The sequence below is a fragment of the Penicillium citrinum genome, assembly GCF_028827155.1.
Source record: "Penicillium citrinum strain IBT 23319 chromosome Unknown utg000004l:1.0-2404223.0:1.0-2405248.0, whole genome shotgun sequence".
NCBI lineage: Eukaryota > Fungi > Ascomycota > Eurotiomycetes > Eurotiales > Aspergillaceae > Penicillium > Penicillium citrinum.
In genome coordinates, this window is record NW_026622689.1 from 2,068,431 (window position 1) to 2,094,822 (window position 26,392).

Below are 26,392 nucleotides of genomic sequence, written 5' to 3' on the forward strand. Positions count from 1 at the left end.
TGTTGTATATAGAACACCATACAGATACCCTTGAATAAAGACAAGCTTTGCCTATTTGAATTGGACTGCATATAATCAAGAGCAATTAGCACTCATGATATCATACGATCAATGCTCTATACTACACACTATTATCCATTTACACCCATTGATGTAAAATCGTGGTTGATGTCCGGCAGTAGTGAAATCGCTATGCTTCAAGCTATGACGCCATCTCCGCATTCACACCGCCCTCCCCGCTCATGTACATATTGCAGTATATCATCCGGCGTCCGTCCAAGCAGAAACAACCTAAAGTCATCATGGCCCCAACATCACATCTGCCTTTATTCGGCGGAGTTCGGTAAGTGACAGCACCGATAAACTTATCTCACATGTCCCGAGTTATACTGACTATATCCATAGCGCCTGGAACCAAGATGACTGGACCTCATCAGACGATCGAGTCCGCGGCGGGTCTTCCCATTCGACACTATCCTGCTCTCCTTCTTCATTGACTGCTCGCTTCCACGGTAACCTCGATATCACAACGCTTGGCGGTGCGGGGTTTGCATCACAACGCACAAGAGGCGAAGGCCGAACATGGGATCTGTCTCGTCACGACGGTTTAGAGATTGTCGTTGATCGGGCGGATGGCAAAGTATATACCTTGACTTTAAAAGATGAGATTTTGCCCAAAAGACCCGATGGTCGAGAGCAGAGCACTGTTAGTTGGGAATTTGATTTCCGGGCTGAACGCCGCACGACAATCTTTGTGAAGTGGGAGGATTTCAGGCCAACTTATCGTGGGAAGGACAAGAAGGATACTGAGCCACTTGATCTGAAGAATATTAAAAGATTCGGTATCATGGTTCGAAGGTATGCTATTTCAAATGGTTTTTTTTGATTTATTACAGACCATTGGCTTACTCTTTGGTGATTTAGTTTCTTCGGTGAACAGGAAGGCCCTTTCGAGCTTGATATCATCTCTATCGCGGCTGTACGCACGGAGCGTTACCTGGATGATCCCAATGATGAAAACTTGGATCAGTATATGAATGAGAAACAGGATTCTATGAGGTCTTTCCGTGGACGTCGTGGATGGTTAGGGTCAATATTTCGCTGCTTTGGCTTCTAAATTTTGAGCTACAAAAGTCCCTTCGATGTTCACGTCTATATGAGGATGACCCAAAAATGAGGTTCAAACAAAATTGCATTGGGTATGATATATAAATTGCAACTCGCAAATAGTTACAAACTCCGTTCAATGTGATTTTCATGATGCCTGGGATATCAAACTTTCCCAATCCTCTCAACTTCATTCCCTATACAAGAAAAATGATAAAGAAATCACTACTGTGTTGGGTAGTTCACCCATTCTGAGAAATCCATGCCCGCGGGACTAGGCATCTGTTGTTCCACGGGAAACATTCCACCAAATCCAGGATCGTTGAATAGTTGTTCTGGGAAGGGCATATAAGCCTGTTGCTGTTGTTGGCCGTATTGTTGAGGATTTGGTTGTTGGGAGTTCGTATAGCTTCCAGAGAGGGAGGCTGGCGGGCCCAAAAGTCGGTTGATCACTTCAGAGCATCGGGCAGCAAAGCGGTTGTTGCAAAATGATGGGTGCGTCAGAAGTGCTTTGGTTGTTTCTATATCCTGGACCCAACTTGGTGCGTCCGGATTTGAAGGGTCGGTCATGAGGAATACGATAGGAATCAATCCAGCTTGGAACAAAAAGTAACTTTCGGTATGTTAGTCAATAATAAGATGATATTGTTCCTGCAAGAAATGACTTACAGCATATACCATGCCCCGATTCTTGTGCAAACATAGTTATCCATATATTCCGAGATAGAGGAGATCGTCAGCCGGGCATTTTGAAGACAGCGTACCCGGCACTCTGTTTCGGATGCGTCTTCAGAGCCTGTTTCGGAGCTGACAGATGATCCGTCAGAGCTGCCACCTTGGGGTGCCCATCGTCGAGCTGCCCAGCGTAGCAGGATAGGACGGTAGATCAGGATGATCAGGTTCCAGTTTCGCCAGAGAAGGCGATTGCGGACAAGGGCAATCGTGTCCGAGTCTGGCTGTGTCTGGCTCACAGATAAAGGCTGAAGTGGGTAGTGCATGTAAGGTGGGAGATTATTGTACCATTCATCCATCGGCTTTTGGAGGTTCAATGTCTCTTCGGGTGTGACACTGGGACTGGATATAAGGCGTTGATAGACGCTATTGGTTAGAAGGTGGAATTGAGCTTGAGCAATCAAGCCAGAGTAAAGAGTTGGGCCAGGCGACTCAAGTGGTAAAGTGGTGGTTGCTGGGGTTAAGGCCTGGAATAATCTTAGCAAACTAGGCTATTTCAAACGATAGTAACGGCCCGTCACAATGTTGATATACTCACGTCGTCGTGGATATTGAGGACTTGTTTAGCGTCCATCACACATTCTTCGGGTAGGAGAATAGGTCTGCCGAATGTCTTCGCAGCACCGCTGTCAAAGATGAAGACACCCCACCACAGCCTTCGGCGAATTTCCCGCTGTAAGAGACTAATCTTCCATCCGGGAAATTCTTTGTGAAGTCCCAAGCTCATGGCCATTCGTACAGCCAGTCCCAAGTAATTCCAGCCTGTGTTAGGCTTGTTGCGCTTTTGCGCATAGTTACTTAGTAACAATAACGCCTGTACTAGGGTCAAATTTCCGGTTTCAAATACAGAGGCTTGTTGTAGGCAAGCCCTGGCCTCCTGATAGAAGGTAACATCTAGATCGGAGCTGTCGTCTCCAATGCTCCATGCGCCGAGCGCTAGTATGGTATTGAGCAAGATCTGCCATGCGGTACCATGAGGCCGCAGAGATGGCTCGTTGAACTGAGCACGGAAAGTCGGTTCATGCACAAATGGGTAACTGGTATGGTAGTTGAGGAAATAGGCGTCGATGAAGGCTTGTTCAATGAGGCCAGACGGGGCACTTTCCAATAATTGTGCCTTTAGCGGCACACCTCCGGATCTCGCGGAACGAACAGGAATGTTCAAATCGAAGCCATGATCAAAAAGAGCTCGTAGTGGAACTACACTTGACGAAGCACCTAGAAGTCCAGAGTCAGATGAGAGTAATGTAAATCATCACGTTTTACATATACGAACCAAAATAGCCGGCACCCTCAGGCTTAATAGACAATGCAGCCATTCCATCAGTGAGGTCTCCGAGCGTAAGCTCCTTCTCTGCCCAATCAAATCCATCAGCCTGTTGTGGTAAGGCTTCTGGGGCGGGTTCAGATCTGTCAGCATCCGGCCTGGCCGGTGTCGAGTGTCGTGAGGAAGACTTTGACGAAGGCGCCCTCGGTGCTTCCGGGTTTTGTAAAAGAGATCGAAGCGTTGCATCTAGGTCACCACCTGGAAACAATCTACTCAAGGCAGTTTCAAATGAATGCAAGCGATCTTCAACATATGTCAAGTGCCTGTAGCGTGTTAGTTATATTCTTTTTTTTTTCTATTCCTTCGATGTTTCTGTTCATGTCGGACAAGGATATGCATACTGCCGTGTTAGAGGGCTTCGAGACACCTTTGGACTATATTTGCACTCCTTATTTAATTGCCGACATTGGAGGCAGACTGGCTTCTCTTTCGAGCACTTTAAGTCACATGTGAGTTATAGGCTCATTGGTGACCGAATTGTTGTTTCATGACTTCTCAATTACTTACTCTTGACTTTCGAAGACGGCACTCATCGCACTATGTTCAGATCAGCATGAAAGGCTCATGAGTGATATGTCTGACATATCTCTTGTAATATCGATATATGTCAAGAGACCATTGGGGAACACATACAGCGAACGAATGGGAATCGCGAGTACTCGTCATATTTATCGAGGCAGGGCGGATTCCTTGTAACGTGTTTCCAATGCGCTCTGATCATGACACAAAACAGGAGTCATCTTTTTCAATTATCAGTCATCTGGGGTTTTTAGATATTTGCCGTTGAACTGTTTGCCCTGGTAGCTAAGACCAGTGAGCAACGTGGGGGAAAGTGATATAACTATAGCACGGCCATGCGCGGGAGTGGGGTATGTATACATGAAAGTTGAATGAAAGTCGGTGTATGTGAATTGCACAGGCAAAAGAGACACTCACGATCGGCGCTAGAACAAGAACAGATCCACTCTGGTTCAATCGGCTCAAGATATGATATGATGTGCAAGATTGATGCAGCATCCAACGCTCCCCTCGATGGTGGGGAAATGGTCAGGTGATGCGCGGAAAAAAATCACATTGTTGCCTCAGGCATACTAGCTGCGGTATCCGGTTTCGGATTGGATTCGCATTCAATTTGGATTCTATGGGAATTTTATATTCAGTATCAGGATCATAGGAAGTACGAATGATCCATGATTGTTATTGCTGACTAGCTATCCGTCGACCCATTAGGTATAGGCAAAAATCAGCCTTGTCCACGTCACCTGATGCTAATGTATCATCTATCCCTGCTACTCGAATAATATCAGGCGGGGGAAGTATATATCTTGGAACAATGGACCAACAATGTTTTCTTCAATACATCATTCACAGTCTTCTAGACACCAGTAGTATAATAGGAGCAACGGTGCCTCATCAATACAGCACTTCAACACAAATTTCATGAAATGAGTCATTCTGCCCTGAGAGATGGTAGTCCCCATTGACGACTTGAAGTAAACTCCAACGCTCATCTCTTGGCGGAGTTGGGGGACAGCCAATCACATCCACCATACATTTTTTCCTCTTTGTGCATCACCACCTTCACACCTCGAGAAGAATGCAATAGGCATTTCCAAACAAGAATCTCTCTGTTGCAGAATAAAAAAGAGCCTCTGAATCTCTTTATCTAGACACAACACTACCGACGAGGGCCCATCATGCCTTCTCAACCCCCACTTCCGCCCCTCCTTGCACCATATCTATCAACCCAGCAAGAGTCCTCATTGACGCTGGTCTCATCCATTTTGGGCGCAACATCTAATTGGCTAGTCCTCAGATTCTTGCACGCATCTCTCAGTATCTCATCAAACCCTAATTCCTCAATTGGCCTTGAGGAATCTCCTAATGGCAAGAAGAAGAAGAAGGTCGTTCTTGTGAGCTTCCTGCGGGGCTGGGAATTCTGGAAATCGGAGGCAAAGCGACTGGTGAGTTTAGGCTTTGCATCTGTGATCCTCAAAAAGCATTTTACTGTAGAATGATGTGAATGAAGATTATCTGATAATTCATCAATCTGTTTCATCACTCGATACTGACAAGATTGCAGGGCCTTGACCTTGCCCGTTTGGAAAACAAGCAACAATTTGCATATGTGGATGGCCTCTCAGAGTTGTTCAACACATCAAAATCCTCTGCTAACAGTGTTCCTGCTTTCCCTGCTGGGGGTCCGGCACGTACCACACTTCCACTCCGACAGCAGCCAGGTATTTTGCCTGGGAGAACACCAGCACCGGTAAATCCCACATTAGGAAAGGGTAATGCCAGCACACCCAGCAGTGTAGAGCCTGGAATCTTCAAGAAGCTGCATTTTTCAGGGAGTGGAATCACTGCTTTAGACAACCTGGAACGGGACATCTTAGCGGTCATTGAAAAGCAGAAGACATCAGATGATGATATTCTTCTGATCATCGACCAGCCAGATTTCCTACTTGCCTCCACAGGCCCAAGCCAGGCGATAGGAGCTACGGAGATGATGGACTGGGTGACGGGATTACAGCAGGTATGTCTCCTCAGATCAAGCAGACCCTACACAGACGACTTATTCCTCGATAGAACGTGCACTCTACAGTGTTGACATTGGCCGCGGACTCGCCGCTTCTACACAATGCATCGGCTGTCGGTCACCAGATGGCTACTCCGATAGAGTCTGAACATGCCGGGTTTTCTATTGGTCTAGCGCATCGGGCTCAATCGGTTATGCAGCTCCGCACTTTGGAAACGGGAGCCGCAAGGGATGTGAGTGGAGTGCTGCGGATCAGCCGCGGTGGAGGCTGGAGTACTGAAGCGGAGGATAGTCTTGAGGAAAGAGAGCTTCTGTTCTATATCCAACGAGATGGCGGAGTTCGAGTGTTTGGGCGTGGCGAATCCTGAATATGTCTAGGCGTAGTTAGTTTGCCCTCAACTACTAGAGAACCAATATGGGAATCCACGCATATCAACTCCAACGAATCACTGTTTACACCAAGGACGGGCGTAGAATGATCCAAGAATGAGACCGGGAGAAGAAAATTAGAGGTGTTAGGAAGAGAGATCTTCACATTTGTATCTGTCACGACATGGGGATATTCGCCAGCCATAAACGAGTAAGAAAAAGGAAATTCATGCACGCTTTCCTTCGATTTTTTTATGCCATTTCTCTTTCCCTCAAGAAAAGAGAAAGACCGAAACTTTTTCCCGCCTTCACGATACTTCTCTTCTTGACCGTGATCAATACCAGCGGCAAGTAAAAGAAAGAGGATAAAAAAAGGAAACGGGAATCGACGATTCACACCACACCAACTCCACGGGAAAGCGTTAATATTCCGGAATTGCCAGTTGCATTTCGAGTTTTTTTATTCTATCTCGCAATGCTAGGCCATGTCATGCCAGTTGATGCCCACCCCTCATTCCTTTCCAGCCTCTCCTAGAACGAAAACGCGACGCCGAATGAGATAAACGGGTAATTTAGTTGGCGGTGGTGGGGCCACGAGCGCCCTTGGGGGTGCCGGTCTGGAAGCCGTTCTTGAAGCGCTGGTGGACGGAGCGCAGGGAGCGGCAGCGGCCGGAGCCGGTGGTCTTGCGGCGCTTGGCCTTCTCGCCCCAGTTGACTGTAAAAGGCGAAGAAAATGGTAAGCCAATATACTCCCAAATATCCCATTTCAGAAATGCCCAGCAATTCAATATCCAAATCACAATGCTTTCAAGGAGGGGGTATATGCGTACACTTGCGGGTCTTAGCGGAGGGGTAACCGCAGTTGGCGCAGGTCGACTTCTGGATGTGGAAGGACCGCTTGCCTATAAGTCGCAAAAGACAGCCAGTCAGTATTCGTCCTGAGATATAATAGTCCATTTCCATCCCGCCGAGTCCGTTGGTATCGCCCAATTCCGTCAATCGAAACACGAGAGAGATATGAAATATTTGATTTGCGAACTTCCGGCTCGGCGAAGGTGGAAATTGACAATCGGGGGGAGGTGTAATACTAACCACAACGACGGCACAGAGTGTGCGTCTTGTTGTGGCGCTTTCCGAAGCTCGAGGTACCCTTAGCTGTTGAGGTTGTCAGTCTGGATCGTTTCGATATTGCGGAGATTCGCGGTGCGAGGATTCGGCATCGGACGTACTCATTTTGAATTAGGGAACTGCGAAAAAAGAAAGATGTTAATAAGGTGACCGGGAGTTCAACGCATATAGGGTCAGCATGCGAACGTACCTGGCGATTCCGCTGAAGGGCTGTTGTCGTGGTCGTCGTCGCTAGGGCGTATTGAAACTTCCCGTTGGGTGGTGATGTGTCGGGCTAAGCGAGGGTGTGGACGTGTCACGGGACTCAGGGCACAAGCCCTGGATCTCGTGATCTGAGGTCACATGACAGCAACATGAACCGTGCACGAATAACCACGTGACATCTAGATCGCATGGAAACGAACGGTGTATATAGCATGCATGGAGTCAAACGAAAGAGAAACGCAGTATTCCAACTGTCAACTATTTGAAGGTGAAGCTGGGGACAATATTTCAGAATTTCAGAATTTGCAATTTACATGAAGTGTTTTCATTGTGCCATGCAGCTTATAAAGGGGTATTTTGGTACAGAGAAACGCCCAGACAAACAATAGATAAAGATCCTCCTGTTAACTAGTCCTTCCCAATAAAGTTGGCCATGGGATCATCAGCCGCCAATCGGCTACGCTTATATGTCTCCATTTCTTCCTCGGTTATACCAGATCGCAGCTCCTCTAGCGTGCGCTTCTTTCCATTCGCGCTCGAATCGTCATGATGTTCTCGACGGCTTGAATGTTTGGGTTGAGCGTTTTCAGTATCTGGAGATGGCTCGTCGTTCTTCTCCTCGGCCTCTTCAATCATCATCATATTGCCTTCTTCTTCAAACGCTTTCTTCCCATCTTCACCAGTGCAATAACTGTTCTTAACAGTAGAGAAACAGCAAGCATATCCCCACTGGAAGGCATGCCACCAGCTGCCCCATACTGAAGTGTGGTTGTTGATCTTGATATCCTCGGGATATTTAGACTTGGTGGCGTTCTTGGGGGCACCCTTGATTGCACCGCTTTCGTCGTATTCCACGAAACGTTCACTTTCGACCACCGCTGTGTCACGAAGGGTATTGGGCTGTAGATGCTCGTCGCCTCCATATTTCGCCAAGAGAGCCTTGCGTTGAGCTTCACGTTTAGCCGCACTATTCTCCTGTTCCTTCTTCCGTAAAACTTCACCCGAGGTAGGATTGGCCTGCAAATGTATCTGAGGCAATCCTTTCTCTTGAGATTCCCAGGCATATTGCTGGGCCTTCTCAAATTCAGCCGCATCTCCGGAGGCACGGACAAAGTTTTCTTCAGCGACCAGCGCAGAAGCCTGATCTTCCTGTGCACCCATATCAACCATACGCCGTGTCTTGGGATCATACTTCGCGGAATCCAGATCGAGGTTCAGAAGGTATTTGGCGGTATCTTCACGGATGCGAAGGTTGCGCGTAGCCGTACTCTGCTGACGACCCATATCGGATTCTTCTGCGTAACGGATATCTTCTTCTTGAGCATCCTCCCCATCCTCGGCATTCAAAAGTTTCTGGAGGTCGGCTCCTTCCTTAGCCGCACGTTTCATGGACTCCAGTTCTTCGTACTCGTCGACGACTTGGCGATATTCACTAGCATCGTAGCCGTTCCATCGGTCTCGCTTGGCATCCCACCCCATGTCCACTTTTTGAATCACCTCATCCGCTTGAATATCCTTGCCTGTCCACCTGGCACCTTGCTTTCGAGGTCGACTTAGACATTCCTTTGTTTTATGTGACATGGCACCGCAATTTTCGCATGCGCCTTTTCGATATTTGGTCGCGGCCGGACCGGAGCGCTTTCCTCGATCATACCATTTTGACTGATCCTGTGTTGTTTTGTGTAGACGCTGATGCTCTAAGTAATCGGTATTTTCGTCGTCGTCGATATAGAAGGGCTTCTTCGAGATGAAGGACGGAATGTACTCGTTGCGCTCCTTCGACGCCACGTCGGCTGGCTTTCGGGACATGGCGAGGTTGGCCACCACTCGAAGGCTGCAGATCTGTAAATCACAAGAGATGTAGAAATTGCTCGATGGATTCCAAGAAGAGCGAAGGAATCTGGGGAAGGCGAGGCGAGGCCGGAAAAGCGGCTGGGCCGTTAAAGATCATAGCTCACGTGATCAGGCGTTCCACTCGCGCCGCGTTGATGCGAAGCCGCATGCCTCGACCCGCAAATGGCGCGTCTAACCCTGGCGGAATTTCGAACCTTCATCAATGCAATGCTCGATCAGAAACGCAGCGCAATGATATCGAGGCTCATGGATGAGCCAAATAAGCCTGATGGAGCCCTTTCGCGTGCGCCTCAACTGTATCGACCATTATCAGGCGATTGCGTCGGAGCTAGATCCTCCACTGCCGATCCAAGATGGTGTCTCTGAAAAGAATTTCAGGCCTAGGGTGCCTGTTATTCGAGTTTTTGGAGCCACTGAAACTGGTCAGCGTGTTTGTGCTCATGTACATGGCGCATTTCCTTACCTATACATTGAATATAATGGATCGTTAGCGCCTGAAGCCGGTTAGTATACGTGAGCATCGAAAACCTCTACAGTCCTTGGCTAATCTGAGACCACAGTGAGATCGGCTATTAGGACGTTGCATCTCTCGATCGACCACGCTCTCGCTGTCAGCCTCCGCCGGAATGCGTACGATAGAAAGACGGCTTTTGTTGCACATATCACTTTGGTCAAAGGAACACCCTTCTACGGTTACCATGTCGGATACAGGTTTTTCTTCAAGATATACCTTCTAAATCCTGGATACAAAACTCGCCTTGCCGATCTTCTGCATCAAGGAGCTGTCATGAAGCGGCCACTACAGCCCTACGAGAGCCATTTACAGTACATACCTCAATGGATGTGCGACTACAGTCTGTCTGGTTGCGCATACATGGACTGCCAGAAAGTCAAGTTCCGTGCACCCGTGCCAGAGTATCTGGAAATGAACAATTTGGATCACCGGTGGCATGATCGGACTATCGACCCTGACAGCATACTTGATGGACCGGCCCAGCAGAAACAAAGTCACTGCGCGCTAGAGGTCGATATCTGCGTACAAGACATATTGAATCGGTCTCAGGTCACGGAACGTCCTTTACATCACGACTTTACAGAAATGCTTCGACCGGCAGTTTTCAATGAGCGATTAGTTCCTAGTATGGTGGGACTGTGGCAAGATGAAACCCGGAGGCGCAAGAAAAGGATGGGAATTACTGACCCCGGAAGCACACCATTTGCCCCAGACGAGCTTATCTCAATGTCAGCTAATTCGAGGGATTCGTCTAAAGGCGGTTGGGTCCATGAAGACGAATTCCATGAGCTGGCACGAGAAATTGCATTAGTCGAAAAGCAACAAGGCGAGGACAAATCAGTATCGTTCGAGAACTTTCTGGACACAAATCCATACGAGAGTAATGTCAAGACCAGCTTGAACAGCGTCGAGGATTTTTACCCGGACCAAATCGACACCTTCACATCGAAAAACCGCCCACAGGTACCCGATGATACAGTCAAAGTCTCTGTCGATGAAAGTCTTGCATTGTCTTCTCAGCTGGACGAAAGCTTTCTATCTGAATTCAATCATTCAGATGAGTCTCTGCCGGATGACGTCCTTAGTGAACCCGCTGGAATCGAACGCAATGCAGCTGAGGAGAGCTTCTATGATGGGGTCTTTGACAAATTTCCATCCAAATCCCCGCCTCGAGAATCTGGAGAGACAGATGCTCCGGATGAAGGGCTACATGGTGAACCTACCCTTTTGGACAGACCGGAGCTCCAACCTACAGATGATCCAAATGAATTCATCCGAGAGGGTAATCCCCTCAAAAGATCCTCCGATGGAAGTCCTTCTTATAATAAACCAATTTTGAAAAAGCCGAGGTTCTTCGTCGCTCATGACACTGTTACAGTTGACGACCAGGTCACAGGCGAAGAGAAAGCTAGCAAGTCGACTCGACATAATATGGACTCATGTCCACAGGATGAAGCTCCTGCATCTGATCCTAAATCATCTTCATCCCAGAAGACTATTCGCGCCAAACAACATCTGTCGAATAGCAAACTGAATTTCCCTGTGGTAAAAGATCCCAATGATCCCTTGACCGTCCTAAGATTCAGCCAAGATGATTCACAACGTTCGAAGAAAGGACCTGGGCTGTCTCAGCCAATGGCAAATTCTCTCCTTTCCGGATCTACATCAAGTATACCAAACCAAAGCAGCGAGATTGGAGACTCTTCGATCTTACCGTCTTCATCGACGGTTGTCGAGGCAGTAGTACCTGATCCGCATATTGCAGATCTCAAAGTCAAACTTCATCAGTCTTTCAACTTTGCAAGTGGTGCTGGCGTGGCCATTTTCAAGGCAGCAGGCCCAAGCTCCAGCGACGTGATCCAAACTCTGAATGATTATGGGAGGCCATCTGTTGTCTATCAGAAAGCATACTATTCTGAAGAAGCAGACGTGCCCGAAAGACCACGAGAATATGCTGGCCGGGAGTTTCGGCTGGAAAGCAACACCATACATTTCCTCCCCGAGTTTGATCCGTTATCCAACTTACCTGCCATGTTTGGCGAGCAATGCACGATTTCGTTCGACCGTGAAAATCAAGAAAAAATCGACCAACAACTACGAGAGTCTTGCAGCTCTCGAGTCTGGGAATTCGGCCCAGTGCCTCCTAGCCGCTCTGAGGTGATTGAATGGTTCGAAGCTTTACAATCTGAGTCCCAGCCAGATCCTACGTCCCTAAAGCTACCCCCACCAAAGATCGAGAAAAAAGTGGACGTTTTTTCGCAGATTGAAGGGCCGACCCAGAAACAGACCGAACCTAAAAATTCGCGGAAAGCGAAGACAAGCGTGGAACACCAGTCTCAGTATATGAGTATTATGAGCTTGGAGGTTCATGTGAACACTCGTGGGGCTCTCTCGGCCAACCCCGAAGAGGACGAGATCTCCTGTATCTTCTGGTGCATACAATCTGAAGATGATGAGCTTGAGGCGAACAGCCATATCCCCGGTGTGCACGTTGGCATGATCCATCAGGGTGAAGGGCAAACTCCTGTAGCCAAAATTTCCAAAACGCTGCGAGCCGAAATCGAACACGAAGAAACAGAATTAGATATGATCAACAAACTGGTTGACATCGTCCGATTTCTCGACCCAGACATCATTACAGGCTATGAAGTTCATAACGGCTCTTGGGGCTATGTTATCGAGCGAGCTCGGAAGAAATACGACTTCGATCTCTGCGAGGAGCTTTCCAGAGTCAAATCCCAGGCCAATGGAAAATTCGGAAGAGAAGATGACCGATGGGGATTTGAACATGCTTCTTCCGTCCAAATGACCGGTCGACACATGATCAATATCTGGCGTGCCATGAAAGGCGAGCTAAACCTGCTCCAGTATACCATGGAGAACGTTGTTTTTCATCTGCTTAACCGTCGGATTCCTCACTACTCCCATCGCGATCTCACCCAATGGTACCACAGTGGGCAACCCCGTAATATCTTCAGGCTCGTGGAATACTTCATTTCTCGGGTACAAATGAATTTGGAGATACTCGAGGCCAATGAGCTGATACCTCGACTAAGCGAGCAAGCCAGACTACTGGGTATTGACTTTTACTCGGTGTTTTCTCGCGGGTCGCAGTTTAAAGTTGAGTCTTTGATGTTTCGAATTGCTAAGCCCGAGAACTTCCTGCTTGTATCTCCTAGCAAACAGCAGGTTGGTCAGCAAAATGCTCTTGAATGCCTACCGTTAGTCATGGAACCGCAGAGCGACTTCTATACTAGCCCTCTCTTGGTTCTTGATTTCCAGTCTCTCTACCCTAGCATCATGATTGCCTACAACTACTGTTATTCGACATTTCTGGGAAGAGCAGCGCCTTGGCGTGGTCGGGACAAGATGGGAATCCTGGATTACAAGCGACAACCCCGTCTTCTCGAGTTGTTAGAGAACAAAATCAATATCTCGCCCAATGGGATGATGTACGCAAAGCAGGAAGTGCGGAAGTCACTCCTAGCTAAAATGCTCACAGAGATTCTTGAAACTCGTGTGATGGTGAAGACCGGTATGAAGACTGACAAAGATGACGAAATCCTGCAGCGTCTTCTTAACAATCGACAATTGGCACTCAAGTTGATCGCCAATGTTACGTACGGATACACCTCTGCGTCATTTTCCGGCCGAATGCCTTGCTCTGAGATTGCCGACAGTATTGTTCAATCCGGACGCGAAACACTTGAGAAGGCCATTGCTTTCATTCATTCTATCGAACGGTGGGGTGCAGAAGTCGTATATGGCGACACGGATAGTTTGTTCGTTTATCTCAAAGGCCGAACTCGTGATCAAGCTTTTGATATTGGTGAAGAGATTGCCCAAGCAGTCACTGAGATGAACCCTCGCCCTGTGAGACTCAAGTTCGAGAAAGTTTACCACCCATGTGTCCTTCTAGCCAAGAAGCGTTATGTCGGTTTCAAATACGAAAATCGCTCACAAACCGAGCCCGTATTTGACGCAAAGGGCATCGAAACCGTTCGCCGAGATGGCACCCCCGCTGAACAAAAGATCGAAGAAAAAGCCCTGAAGTTACTATTTCGAACCTCAGACCTCAGTCAAGTCAAATCTTACTTCCAGCGACAGTGCAGCAAAATCATGCAAGGTCGCGTTTCGATCCAGGATTTCTGCTTTGCTCGGGAAGTGAAATTAGGCACATACAGTGAACGCGGAACAATGCCGGCCGGTGCAATGATCAGCGCGAAACGAATGCTCGAGGATCCGCGCCTGGAGCCACAATATGGTGAACGTGTTCCGTATGTTGTTGTCACTGGCGCGCCGGGATCAAGGCTCATTGACCGGTGCGTTGCACCAGAGACCCTTCTCCATGATGCGCAACTCGAGCTTGACACAGAATACTACATTACGAAAAACCTCATTCCGCCCTTAGAACGTATCTTCAACCTTGTCGGTGCAAATGTTAGGCAGTGGTACGATGAAGTGCCCAAAGTCCGGCGCATTCGACGCGTTGATGCCCCTTCTTCCGCTGTCACGAGACCGGGCATGCAAGCCGGAACATTGAGAAAGACTCTGGAGTCGTATATGCGGTCTTCATCGTGTCTTATTTGTCGAGAGAAGTTGTCAGATGCTGCTGTGCCGCTGTGCAAAGATTGTTTGTCACGTCCGCATATCTCACTCATGGAAGTCATGTCACGACTCCAACATGCCGAGAAACGACTTGCTGATCTTGAAGCTGTTTGTCGGTCTTGCATGGGTGTCACTAATTGTGATGCCATAGCTTGTAATAGTACAGACTGTCCGGTTTTCTATTCCCGGACGCGAGATACATCTCGCTTGGGTCATTTGAAGGGCGTGTTGGGCCCAGTCGTTGATGTACTAGAAAAGGAAGGGGACAAGGAACTGGATTGGTGATTTTGGGCTTCTTTGGTTGACTTGTCAACGTCTTTTCATCTTGGGAATGCCTGGCATTGAAGATTTAGATATGCTCTTCCTATACTGGTTGTTTGAGTTGGCGTTGGAAATACCCTACTTGCCTTGGAATCTTAAGATGACTGGTAAATCTCCAGCCCTTAAATATATTTCAGGAATAAAGAACAGTACTCCAAGAAAAATGCGGTACATGAATTCTAAATGCATCACAGAATCGCCATTGAATCGCTTTTGTCAACTTGAGCCGCCAGCCACCATTAATTAGAAGCCGGCAGCCTGGATAATGTCATCAAGGTACAACAGAGATAGTCGGAGTTTAGACGAACCCCAAAACTCACAAGAAGGTGCTGCCTTGCTCTGGCCTGCACAGCAAGCACGGCTAGAATAATCCTCAAGAGAATGGTCTGGAAAACTCAGCTAAATAAGATAATAGAAACAAACCGAGTATTCCCTCAAATATCCTCAACCATGCTGATCAGTTTACCGAGACCCAAGGAGCTCAAGCGGATGCTTTCCTCCTGTGGCCCCTCAATGATATTGTTTTCATCGACATATGGTCCTCCAGGCCGAGGGACCAAAATGGTATCTTCCTCCTTCACTGAATGACAAATAGAGCTCTGGGAGTCTATCTCGATACCTGAATCATGTAAATCCAAATCATCTTCTGGGACTTCGACAACAGAAGAGATATCCTGACTAGAATGTGTCTCATCTGCATATGCTGAAGTGTTATTGGGCTGACTAGTTGGAGCATCGAAGTTAGATTCGCTCGACCATTCATCGATAGTCAAATCAGAGATGCATTCCATGACCTCCTCTTGTGTGTACACTTTGCTGTTGGAGTTTCCTCCCGTGGTCGCGGCAAAGGCAATGATTGCATTGAGATCGAAGTTTCCATGAGCAATTCTGCCCAGGTACTCTGAGAATATCCAGGGGAAGCTGATGAGAGGCAGCTTTGCCATATTTCCTTCCAAACTATCGGGGCAGACCTCGTACTCGGAGTCATCATCATACTGAGCAACTTCTTCGGCTTGTTGAGCCTTGGTGAGATCTTCATGGGTGACTCGGTACATTGCCACCACCAATGGTGCAAGCGCCTCGAGACCACGACCACCGACTCTTTCGCAGCATTGCTTGCGGAAAGCACCTCGAAGCTGACCTGAGATTCGGCCAAGGTCCTCATGTAAGTTGTAGTCACGAGACAACCCGTTGTGATCCAGTACCCATGAGGACCAAACTTCGAATTCTGTTTTAATCTCATACCGAGCCATGACGCGGCGCATTTCCGAATCATAGTCTGCCTTTAGTTCCCGAGCGTATACTGAAAATGGATTGCTGAGATCGATTAGCTGGGTCTTACAATTTAAGATCCGAGAATCAAATGGCATGCTCAGGTGAGGCACGAAGTTGATTTTCTCGACAGCGTCGTAGAGCTGACCCAGAATCCTGTTCGAATGATATGTTTTGCTTGGATGTAGGTGATTTTTCTCCATAAAGTGTGGCCAGCGCCTAGGCTCGAGATCACGAGTCATCACAGCAGCGCCTCCAGTTTTATTGTAGTCAACTGCGTCGGAGTGAAGGCGAGCCAGTCGAAGACACTTGTCATCTCGAATTCCCAGTGGAAGAAAGTCAGCCCAGGCCATATGTGCTGTAGCAACTTTAGGCAAGATATCATTCTTTATGTAAGTGACAAAGAATGAGGTGACCTCAGCTACAGTCACTTCGTGGTTCAGGTCCGGGGCTTTTCTCGAGGTGAACTTCATCGGCGGAGCAGACCAACTCTGTGGAACCAAATCCTGGTCCCAGAAAACGAAGTAATCATCTCCATCCAGATCTCCGCCAGAACACATACTGGGTATATCCTGATCACCAGTCCGCGGAAATACGACCACGTCTCGCAGGTGTCTCAACTGTGGCGCGTCGACCGCGCGAACTACTCGGATATCTCCTGGATGAAGCGAGGGATTGCGTGCAACAATGCAAATCCCTGTTATGACCCGCGGAGCCCAATTTTTTTCTGGTTGAGAGATTTGAACAAATATCTGAGGCAGCGTATTTTCATTTTTCGATATAGTAGCATAGGAATGACCTTTGAGGATACCTGTCTCATCAAGACAGCCTAGAAGATTTGCGCCTTTTTCGATCACAATTTTTGCCTTTTCTTTCAGAAGCTTTACGTGCCAGGCCTTCCATAAAGCCAACATTGAGTAGACGAATGGTTCTTTTGTTCGTCGGAAGCCAAAATCAATCATCTGAGCCAAAGACAGACTCATTTGATTCGGGTCAATGTATGTTCGAAGCATGCCTGTGGCCTTAATATCATCCCTCATGGCTTCGTCAAAGTTCTCGAGGAGTCTATTAAGTTTCTTGTGAAATATCCTATCTGTGATCCCACGCGAAGAAAGTACAAGGATCAACTGCCGATTCAGAGATGCGACCGAGAGTTGGGATGATCGAATAATCTCTAGTCCTTCATGTGGACTCTCAAATTTGAACTGACTTGGCCGAATATGAATTTCTGATGGTCCAGGGTCCTCCGAAACGACAAGCATGCCTTTGCATCCACCAAGTCGGAACTGAAAGGCCGATGGCGAATGTCCATCTGGAGTCCTCAGGCCAAACTCACCAGATATCATTGATACCAGGAATTTTGATATTTTGCCAACTCCATCAGAGAAGACATGTCCGTTCCGTGAGATATCCTCGATTTGTTTAATCTCAGCTTTGCAGCCCCCGAAAGCACGGGTGGTAGAAAAACTCTGTCCGAGCCTCGCAGAATATTTAGCAACATTCCTGATGTGACTGAGCTGACCCATCCAAGCTCGTATCTGGGCAGCATTTAGATGAGGAGTAGAAGCAAAAAAGTATGCACCATGCTCTCGAAACTGAGAGTTACCGAATGCGAGGAATTCGTAGTGCCGGTCACCAATTGTAATACCATTGGTCAGGGTTCTCTTGATCCGGGTGTAAATCTCGTCCTGGGAATCACCTATGGTGGAGTTGATGCGGCCCAGGGATTTTTCATCTGTGAAACGAACGCGAAGAAAATGGTCTGAATACTCGCTGTAACGCCTAGTAATCCGGTTCGATGTGTCGACGGAAGGAGTGCTGTAGTAGATGGTAGATGGCGTGATTCGAGCCGTTCTCATCAAGCAGCAATAAGAAGGGATTTTCGCATCACTGGCACCTTTGGAGACTCTAATATCGAAGAGCTTCATAGGGTTGATGTAGGAGGTTTTCTCGGTAGCAATATGTTCTAGGAGTCTTTTAGCGTTTGATTCACCGAGTTCTTGCAACTTGAGGATAAAGTCCCGCGTCATTGTGAATTCTGAAAGTCGCCCAGTCGAAATACAGACTTCCAGCTGGTACCTCACTGGGAAGGCCAGGTAAACGTATTCCTGATTTGCAAGATCACTGAGCAGGGAAGAGAGTGACTCGGAATGTTTTATAGGAGAAATATTGATCCAATTCCATACTGGCATCGGCTTCTGAAAAGACTCATGGAAGAAACATTTTTCATGTACCTTAATGTTATGATCAGTGAGGATCTCGTGGAAGAGGGTTGAGGCGCCTTTGGCAACCGATTCAGCGGAAAAGGTGATCTTGAAAACATTCCATCGGCCTAGAGATTGAATAAATAATGAGCATCGAAGAGATTAGAACAGTTGAACTTACCGATATCAACAATTTGACCGGATCGGTGTAGATTGGTGGTAGACTTTTCTTGACCCCGAGGATCATGTACTAAAGCAGTCTGGCGAGACCAGGCATCAAATTCCCTCCAAGTAGTCGTGGAATGAGAAAATGTGGGCACAAGGTCTTTCAGTTTCCGAAAGTAAATCGCTGGGGTATCCAAAACAGCGAGGAATGAGATATCTCTGGATAGGGGATCTCGGGACTCCCAAAAACGATCGAGCTGAATAAACCTAATCCTGAGACGGAACAGGTTTTGGCATTCCTGTAAGTCTGGGTTGAGGCTCCGAAGATTCCGTTGGTCGAGAATTGCAGTGGTGAACCTCACATTAAGTTCTCGACGACGAACATTGAGTTCAACCTCTACGGAATCTCTGAAAGTGCGCATAACGTGAAACGTATTTTCGCTTGTCAGAACGCAAACATCGAGCCTTAAGGCGGGTAATTGCTGGTGGTCATTGGTTAGGATAATGAGTCGCTATACCATCAAAATCCATTGGACCTACCAGATACGCGGGGTATGATACCCCGGAGCGAACAGGGCTGTCTACAAATGTTCCGTAGTTTCTCGGATCCAGCTCGAGGCGGAGCTTTATCTCTGAGCCATTCCGGGCCTTGATGATGTAGGGACCCTTGGACCAGATTTCAGTATATGGAGGAGGTCTGTATTTTTTTTGGGTCAGTGATATGTTGTCTGATATAAATCATGTAAAGGGCCATACTTGAAGCGGATTCGTCCTTTGGAGATCTTGTCATCTCCTCTAGCATCGAAGATGTCGATCGTAGAGATTTCACCTTCATGTTTGAATGAATCCCATAGAGTAAAAGGCGTTATACCCGGAAGAATGTTATACACATTGACAGCCACTGATTCCCAGCTCCGCCATGTTAAGAGCACTGGCGAGGGAATGGGATCAGCCTTGTCTTCAAGTAAGTCCACGGACTCGGTCATTTTCGAAACTGGCTCGGCAACGGGCAGAAGGGAAAAGGCTAGTTTTATTTCTAGCTTGGCGAGTCTTCAAGGTATCTTGCCAGACAGGTAGTTGGTAGTCATTGGGCTTGTTGGCGCGCGGTATTGTGGTTGATTGATGGACTGTCCGGAGGATATGAACTTGACGGCTGAAGTTGAATCCGAGAACTCGAGCCTAATGAAAGTTGATAGAGTAGGACTCCAAGACCTGATAAATCGATAGGACCGTGAGAAACAAGAAAATATCGCGTTGTTGGTCTTGTTGACGTGATTGATGCTGACGCGGCGGTGATGGAAGAAGGCAAGAAGGAAGAAGAGCACTTTCCTCCTGAGGAAGCTGCCTGCTGTTTACGCGATGAATGTAAACAGAAGGCAGTCAAGCTAAAGATACTGAAATGAGGTCCTCTCATTTTGGCTCTATTAAATGAAGCGTATTGCTTACGAACAAACGGCGATGTGAACAACGGTTGCGTTAGGCTTGTCTTAAAAAAAGCCCGACAAACGCAGCAGTGCATAATGTAACGGAGGTCATGAAAGCGAGGGTACCTCTTTTTGGAGACTAGATGCTTGATAGACGTGAATAATCTTTTATATACACTTCACATCCTCACAATAGTTGATCATAGTGAATAGCATAATACAGATTATGGGATATTCCACCTTCCGAGCCGGCATTTACTTTTATAGATCAGCCCGGCGGTCTGTGACTGGCCCGAACCGCGTTGCGGGGGCAACCGCCCGCAACATTCACAAGTCAACTTCTTCCTTTGTCAATCCCACACGTACGATCCATGAGAACGCCACGAGCTCATAACTAAGATTGTCCACTCTCGAAGAGGAGTGCTAGTCATAGTTAATGGCTGAGGCAACTACACGGCTCGCTCGCGAGATCGAGCGCGTCATCACTGCACCCTATGTGCCCTCCCTCCAGGTAGACGGTAACCGCGTCGAGCTTCTTCAGATTCGGCGCTGACACCATATCTAGGATTTATATACCCTCACAAACAATGTAAAACCATCAAAAATCAAGTTATGGGCCCTCCAGAAGCCCTGCCAAGTGGGTCTGCTTGCGGACGTTCTGGTAGACAGCTTATCACGTTCGCGCGTAGCATTGCCATTGCTCTCAGCATTTGGTGAGTCTCGTGGGCTGAACGCATCTTTGGAAACTTGAAACTGATTAATAGTAGCTACTGCAAGTTCCTTCCGAGATGCGTTGCTATATCGCCATCCGGCCACTTTGGATACTTTCCTTCAAAAGGCGACGGATGCCGATGAATCGGAGGTGAGTGAGGTCCCTATGGTCTGAGTTGGTCTGTCAATCTGACTACATCAGTATAATGCGGCATGTGTCTCTATGCTGTCATTGCCTCTGCCCTCGGATATTGTTCTTCCCGGTCGTCTTGCCAGCTTTATCACAAAGCTCGTTACGAATATGGCGGCCAATCCAAGCGCAGAGACCGTGACCCCTTTGCACAGTCTAATGAACCTTTGGAACGATGGATCTTCTGCCTTTCTCAATGACATATCCGAGGAGGTCATGTTCAACTTGCAGCTTGAGTTCACCAAGACCTTACGCAATATGGAGGATCATATGGGAATACTTCTAAGCCTCGCTACCTTTGCTCGTATCGTATCGGCTCAGCAAAACTCTGGAATTGTGCGCAATCAATGTGGATCAGAGACACCGGTGTGGCTATCTAACATTCAACATTTCTTTGGCCCCAAACGGGGACAGAAAACCTTGGACTTAGTTGCGTTGAGAGTCATTCTAGCCTGCTCCTCGAGCAGTGGCTCCCTCAGTCCCTCGCAAGCCGCAGAGAGCATAAGATTGGCTGTCAGCATTATTGATACTATCGATGTTAGCCAAAAAGATGCCTGGGTGGCAAGTGGATCCTCTAAGATCGCCAAGTTATGCGATAAGGTACTCCGGGATGGTTTCGATCGTGAGATTCAGCTGATGGTACGTATACCAAAGTTCATTGGATCTTCGTATCTATCTGACCTCTATCGCTACTATCTTAGGGAATCACCTTCCTCCTATCTCTTTGCCCCATAGCGAATCTGCCCTCTGACATCCGCAACTTGGGGCTTCGACTTCTTGTTTCCCGAGACAGCCGAGCAGCGTTGACCACCATGGAACCTCACTTAGTAACTCGACTGACACATTCTCTCGCCGTGAGTAAGACTCGCCTTCTAACAGGTAAATTGACTAACAATTTTAGGCGTATGATGAGTCTATCGTCTATGAGTTGCTTCGATTTACTGTCGATGCCGTGAAAGATAACAATCCTAATTGCGACTCCTTATCCAATTTGCACGTTGCAGATCTATTACTTTCCAGCTTCCAACAAACCGAGTTCCAACAGGTCATATCTTCCTTGCTAAGCTCTGCATCTACGAAAGATACCATAGCAAGTCTTTTTGACAAGTTCCCTTCCAAGCCTAGCCCAACGCATTGTGAAGAGTCAGAGATATGCTACTATGCCTATGCAACATTACAAAATAAGATGTTACGCAACTTATTCGAGATGTTGTTTGCGGCCACACTATCTCAGAGTGGAAACAGAAGAGAGGTGGATATCATCAAATCCTTCGTCGGGCGCGTTCCATTGTCTCTGGAAACGTGTGCGTTTGCTACTTCCGAGCCGAGCAGCTTCCGAAGCCGTCTCTCTTTGCGTGACCGGCGGGACTTTCTATCCTCCCAGCATCCTAGCCGGAATTGGCGATCGCAGGTGACCGATACACTTAGGCAAAGTTCTGAGATGGTGCATGACCGCATGATGAAAAAGTTCGAGGATATTTGCGTGGATATGGAGCGTCGCTGCTATGATGTCGAAGGCCCCTTGCGTTTGGTCGAGGAGGACCTGAAAAAGCAAAGCTTTGAGATGCAGCAACTTCAGCACCAGAATGAGAAGCTACGGCAAGATAATAGACAGTCGGCCCAGACGATATGTGATCTTCGTCAGGAGGTGGCTCGTCTGGAGGAACAAGCAGAAAGCACTGCCCGTCGCGCAGAGGAGTTGGCGGCCTCACTGAGCTCTGCACAAAGTTGCCTCCAAGAACAATTATCTCTGTCTGATGGGAACCTCAGAATGGAAAAAGACAAATTTCGAACACGAGAGCTTGACCTCATAGCTTCTTGTACTGAGAAGGATGACCGACTAGAGGAGTTGCAAGGCGAGTTGCGCTGTCTACAGGCTGAAGGAGAAGACCTCCGGCTCTCACTCAAAATTGAAGTTCAAACAAGGGAATCATCTATGAAAACAGTTGCATTATTACAAGGTGAACTTCAGGAGCACAAAAATCTCTTAGAGCAGCAAAAGTCTCTATTCACTCAAAAAGAGGATGAGGTCGAACATCTGCTAGGGTCGAATGCCGAATTTCAGATGGAGACAGAGCACATGAAAACCAAGGTAGAGCTAAATTCGTTTTTTGTTATATCAAAAGCTAATAGATTGCCTCAAGATGGATGAGCAGAACCGAAGAATTGAGAGATTGCATGACTCACTACAGCAAGCGGAGAAGACATCAAGGTCAGACTCCGAGGCGATGAGACAAGAATATGACAGTCACCTTTTCAGTCAAGCAACAGAGGTTGGTTGTTCCACATTATTTGGCTATTAAACATCTGCTAATACGGATTTGTAGATCAAAAATCTCCAGGAAGAAATCGCTCATCTGAATAGAGAATTGCAAGAGGCCGCGACTGAAACAACCAAGAAGCTTCAGGCGAAGGACAAGCGAATGCAGCAGCTCGAGAGAAAAGTAAGTGAAACGAAGGCAATTACAATGCCACAAAATGACCGGAATCCAATTTCAGGTCTACTAACATTGAATTCCCTGCCTAGGTTCAATCTATGCGAGATGAACGTGAAGCTAAAGCCAGAGAATTCTCTGAAGCTCAACAGCATATTGGCCGATTGATGGGAGTTATGGGCTTCTCAGCACAGCCAACAGAACCCAAATCCCAGCAAACAAGGAGCGCAAAGAACTCACCGGAGACGACACACCAGCCTGATGTATATGATGATGATGATGATCTGCAGTTGGTAGAATCGTTTGAGTCTATGTCCTCCAATCTTGATGGGCCCACACCCAAACGGCCCCGAGGAAATCGTACTTCTCAACCAGAGCTGGTGCCAAGCCGAACCCGAGGTGTTTCTACGTCAAAATCCAGTCCTCAGCCCCTCGAGTCTACGCGACGTTCATCCCGTCAACCTTTGGCCAATGCTGGCGCCAACAGTCCAAACAAGACTCCTCCGACTAGCACATTGAAACGCCAGTCGACGATCAAGGCAACAGACAAATTTGAGGAGAACTGTCTCCAGGATCTAGATTTGGATATGGATCTAGAGTTCTCGCGAGACTTCCTTTATACCAATTCAACCCTGTCCGACCCAGCGCCACGATAAGTATCCGCGGCGCTGGAACTAAAGAAACATCACCAGGAGCGGCTATGTAAATATTCGATTGGCATACTTTCATGTACTTACAGTTTATTTGTGCCAGTGACCAGGCAAGATGCCAGTCACGGTGTTAATGTTAATAGAAATTCATTTCGATCAAAATGTCGACATTATCACGGCTAATACATTAGTGTAGGGGTACTAGTACGGTTATTATCGACCCTATAAGAAGCCACACCGTGTGCCCACCTCGGTAACTTCATACGTTTGATCTTCATCAAGGGCAAGTTGCACCAAAATGAGCATGGGATGTCCCTGGCAACCCCCACGCCAGGCGGAATATTTCCCTCTCGGCCGAAGTCCGAGGAGGGGGAAGTAGACTCGCGCTGCATTCCCCCCGGACTGACGGAGGATCTTTACTTTGAAAATATTCATGAAAATATTATCCTGACTTTTTCTATCTTCTCACTCTTCTCATCATCAATTCCTCGTCTTTCACGCATCAATTCTTTTCGTCATGCGAGCGCCTCTTTTACCTCGGGGCTTCTCCACTCCCCGCATTCTCCAGCGCGGCCGTCCCCGCGTTCCCCAACTCACTCGGTGGACTCCCAGCACCACCAGGATCCGCAATAATTCCAATGGGAACGCAGGCAAGGAAGAGCAACAGAGAGACTCTATACCCAATTCACTATTCTGGACGCCTACCCGAGCGCTTTTGGTCTCTACACTTGCTGCTGGATTGGGATACGGCTACGCTTCGAATAGACAGGCCTCTCAAACTGTTACAAAACCTCAATATGGTTCTGTGAAAGACTTTGAAAATGTGAGCTTGAGAGGAAAGGAACTACTCTTGGGTGATTTTTATTTGCTAAAACCTTAGCTTTAGGCCGTGGCTGAATTGCGAGCTAAACTAGGTGAAGACTCCATCTCCACCGACGAAGATGATCTCTACAGACACGGTTATTCCGAGTGGTCTAGCCTCAACGCTGAACGTCTCCCTGTCGCTATTTCCTACCCACAAACTACCGAGGATGTCGTTGAGATCGCCAAGGTCTGTCATAAGTATCGTATGCCCATGATCCCTTTCTCAGGCGGATCGAGCCTCGAGGCCAACTTTTCCGCTCCGTACGGCGGCATGACTATTGATTTCGCAATGATGAACAAAGTCCTTGAAATACACGAGAATGATATGGACGTTGTGGTCCAACCGTCAATTGGGTGGATGGATCTTAATGAGCAAATTAAGGGAACTGGGCTGTTCTTCCCCGTTGACCCGGGTCCTTCGGCGATGATTGGTGGTATGGTAGGTACCAATTGTAGTGGTACAAATGCTGTGCGCTACGGGACTATGAAGGATTGGGTTATCAATCTCACGGTTGTTTTGGCTGATGGTCGGGTCATCAAGACTCGTCGTCGTCCTCGTAAGACTTCGGCTGGTTATAACCTTACGGGTTTACTCGTTGGTTCAGAAGGCACTCTGGGAATTGTGACGGAAGCAACTCTTAAGCTTGCGCCTATTCCAGAGGAGACACGTGTTGGGGTGGTGTCCTTTCCAACGATTCGTGACTGCGCATCAACTGCACAGCAGTTGATTCGTCGTGGTATTCAAGTTCAGTGTATGGAGATCCTCGACGACGTTCAAATGGATGTGATTAATCGTGCGGGTGGAACTGGTCGCACGTGGAGTGTATCTCCGACTCTTTTCTTCAAGTTCTCTGGAACATCTGCCGGTGTTGAAGACAGTATCAATTTAACCAGGGAGTTGGCGAAAACGAATCATGCTCAAGCGTTCCAATTTGCGAAGGATGAAAGAGAAGCTCATGATCTTTGGTCTGCGCGTAAGCAGTCGCTTTGGAGTATGATGGCTCTCCGTAAAGAGGGCTCTGAGGTGTGGTCAACAGATGTGGCTGTGCCAATCTCTCGTTTGCCTGATATTATTGGTAGGCGCATCAAATTCATCGTTCTGGCTTACTTGTTTCCTAGCTGACGGAGTGCAGAAATCTCGAAGAAAGAGCTAGATGATCTAGGTATCTTCGCTAGCATTTTAGGTCACATTGGTGACGGAAACTTCCACTCTAGCATCATGTATGACCGGAATGATCCAGAAGAGAAGACGCGTGTTGAAAAGGTTGTGTATGATATGGTTGATCGCGCACTTGAGATGGAGGGTTCTTGCACGGTATGAATACATGCTTGCTCATTACTTTAAAAGACGATCTAACCAATATCCTTACTAGGGAGAGCATGGGATCGGCCTAGGCAAAAAGGACTCGCTGAGGAAAGAGCTTGGAGAGGAGACAATTGATATCATGCGCAGTTTGAAGAGATCTCTGGATCCAAATTGGTTACTGAATCCTGGTAAGATCTTTGATATTGAGAAGTGATTCCAATCACTTAAGGTGCATCTTTGTCTATACATACCACATGGCATACAAACATCAACCCATCAATTTTTGTAGACAAATCATCATCGAGGTGGCCTTGAGTCTATCTTGATATCCGCTCTACTATAAATATAAATTCCAAATTCGAGGCATAAAGTAGGGCACATTAGTAATTGCTCTTCTGTGGGTGATCCGATTCGGTTGATCTCCTTCCGTAAAGAGCGGATTCCGCGGGTCCCGACTTCAGTCTTGGC

The 26,392-nt window shown here is 47.5% G+C and overlaps 10 protein-coding genes across 10 annotated transcripts; 6 read left to right on the top strand and 4 right to left on the bottom strand.

The window, feature by feature from the left end:
- Positions 1-302: 302 nt before the first annotated feature.
- N7469_005727 (CIA30 family protein) lies at positions 303-1,117 on the top strand (the record flags this gene model as incomplete). The annotated part of the gene is made up of 3 exons (XM_056644647.1): positions 303-343; positions 406-858; positions 925-1,117. The coding sequence occupies 3 exons, from the start codon at positions 303-305 to the stop codon at positions 1,115-1,117; spliced, it is 687 nt and encodes a 228-aa protein (XP_056501461.1).
- A 215-nt stretch (positions 1,118-1,332) lies between these two features.
- On the bottom strand, positions 1,333-3,832 carry N7469_005728 (putative C6 transcription factor (Gal4); the record flags this gene model as incomplete). Its single annotated transcript, XM_056644648.1, has 7 exons — positions 1,333-1,720; positions 1,777-2,306; positions 2,378-3,057; positions 3,116-3,429; positions 3,508-3,602; positions 3,674-3,703; positions 3,800-3,832. 7 exons carry the CDS (start codon positions 3,830-3,832, stop codon positions 1,333-1,335), a joined length of 2,070 nt encoding a protein of 689 aa, XP_056501462.1.
- Positions 3,833-4,863: 1,031 nt separating this feature from the next.
- Positions 4,864-6,073, top strand: N7469_005729 (uncharacterized protein; the record flags this gene model as incomplete). Its single annotated transcript, XM_056644649.1, has 3 exons — positions 4,864-5,130; positions 5,250-5,702; positions 5,756-6,073. 3 exons carry the CDS (start codon positions 4,864-4,866, stop codon positions 6,071-6,073), a joined length of 1,038 nt encoding a protein of 345 aa, XP_056501463.1.
- A 573-nt stretch (positions 6,074-6,646) lies between these two features.
- N7469_005730 (60S ribosomal protein eL37) lies at positions 6,647-7,307 on the bottom strand (the record flags this gene model as incomplete). Its single annotated transcript, XM_056644650.1, has 4 exons — positions 6,647-6,789; positions 6,905-6,976; positions 7,167-7,229; positions 7,304-7,307. The coding sequence occupies 4 exons, from the start codon at positions 7,305-7,307 to the stop codon at positions 6,647-6,649; spliced, it is 282 nt and encodes a 93-aa protein (XP_056501464.1).
- A 507-nt stretch (positions 7,308-7,814) lies between these two features.
- slu7 (mRNA splicing protein SLU7) lies at positions 7,815-9,215 on the bottom strand (the record flags this gene model as incomplete). Its single annotated transcript, XM_056644651.1, has 1 exon — positions 7,815-9,215. The coding sequence occupies one exon, from the start codon at positions 9,213-9,215 to the stop codon at positions 7,815-7,817; it is 1,401 nt and encodes a 466-aa protein (XP_056501465.1).
- Positions 9,216-9,280: 65 nt separating this feature from the next.
- On the top strand, positions 9,281-9,514 carry N7469_005732 (uncharacterized protein; the record flags this gene model as incomplete). The annotated part of the gene is made up of 1 exon (XM_056644652.1): positions 9,281-9,514. One exon carries the CDS (start codon positions 9,281-9,283, stop codon positions 9,512-9,514), a length of 234 nt encoding a protein of 77 aa, XP_056501466.1.
- Positions 9,515-9,528: 14 nt separating this feature from the next.
- On the top strand, positions 9,529-14,667 carry N7469_005733 (DNA-directed DNA polymerase zeta catalytic subunit REV3; the record flags this gene model as incomplete). Its single annotated transcript, XM_056644653.1, has 2 exons — positions 9,529-9,763; positions 9,821-14,667. 2 exons carry the CDS (start codon positions 9,529-9,531, stop codon positions 14,665-14,667), a joined length of 5,082 nt encoding a protein of 1,693 aa, XP_056501467.1.
- Positions 14,668-15,137: 470 nt separating this feature from the next.
- N7469_005734 (RNA dependent RNA polymerase) lies at positions 15,138-19,330 on the bottom strand (the record flags this gene model as incomplete). The annotated part of the gene is made up of 4 exons (XM_056644654.1): positions 15,138-18,307; positions 18,361-18,826; positions 18,885-19,041; positions 19,101-19,330. The coding sequence occupies 4 exons, from the start codon at positions 19,328-19,330 to the stop codon at positions 15,138-15,140; spliced, it is 4,023 nt and encodes a 1,340-aa protein (XP_056501468.1).
- Positions 19,331-20,204: 874 nt separating this feature from the next.
- Positions 20,205-23,760, top strand: N7469_005735 (uncharacterized protein; the record flags this gene model as incomplete). Its single annotated transcript, XM_056644655.1, has 9 exons — positions 20,205-20,279; positions 20,334-20,481; positions 20,536-20,630; positions 20,682-21,308; positions 21,371-21,523; positions 21,571-22,761; positions 22,814-22,942; positions 22,997-23,113; positions 23,197-23,760. 9 exons carry the CDS (start codon positions 20,205-20,207, stop codon positions 23,758-23,760), a joined length of 3,099 nt encoding a protein of 1,032 aa, XP_056501469.1.
- A 511-nt stretch (positions 23,761-24,271) lies between these two features.
- Positions 24,272-26,138, top strand: N7469_005736 (FAD-binding oxidoreductase; the record flags this gene model as incomplete). The annotated part of the gene is made up of 4 exons (XM_056644656.1): positions 24,272-24,577; positions 24,641-25,694; positions 25,752-25,933; positions 25,992-26,138. 4 exons carry the CDS (start codon positions 24,272-24,274, stop codon positions 26,136-26,138), a joined length of 1,689 nt encoding a protein of 562 aa, XP_056501470.1.
- Positions 26,139-26,392: the final 254 nt, after the last annotated feature.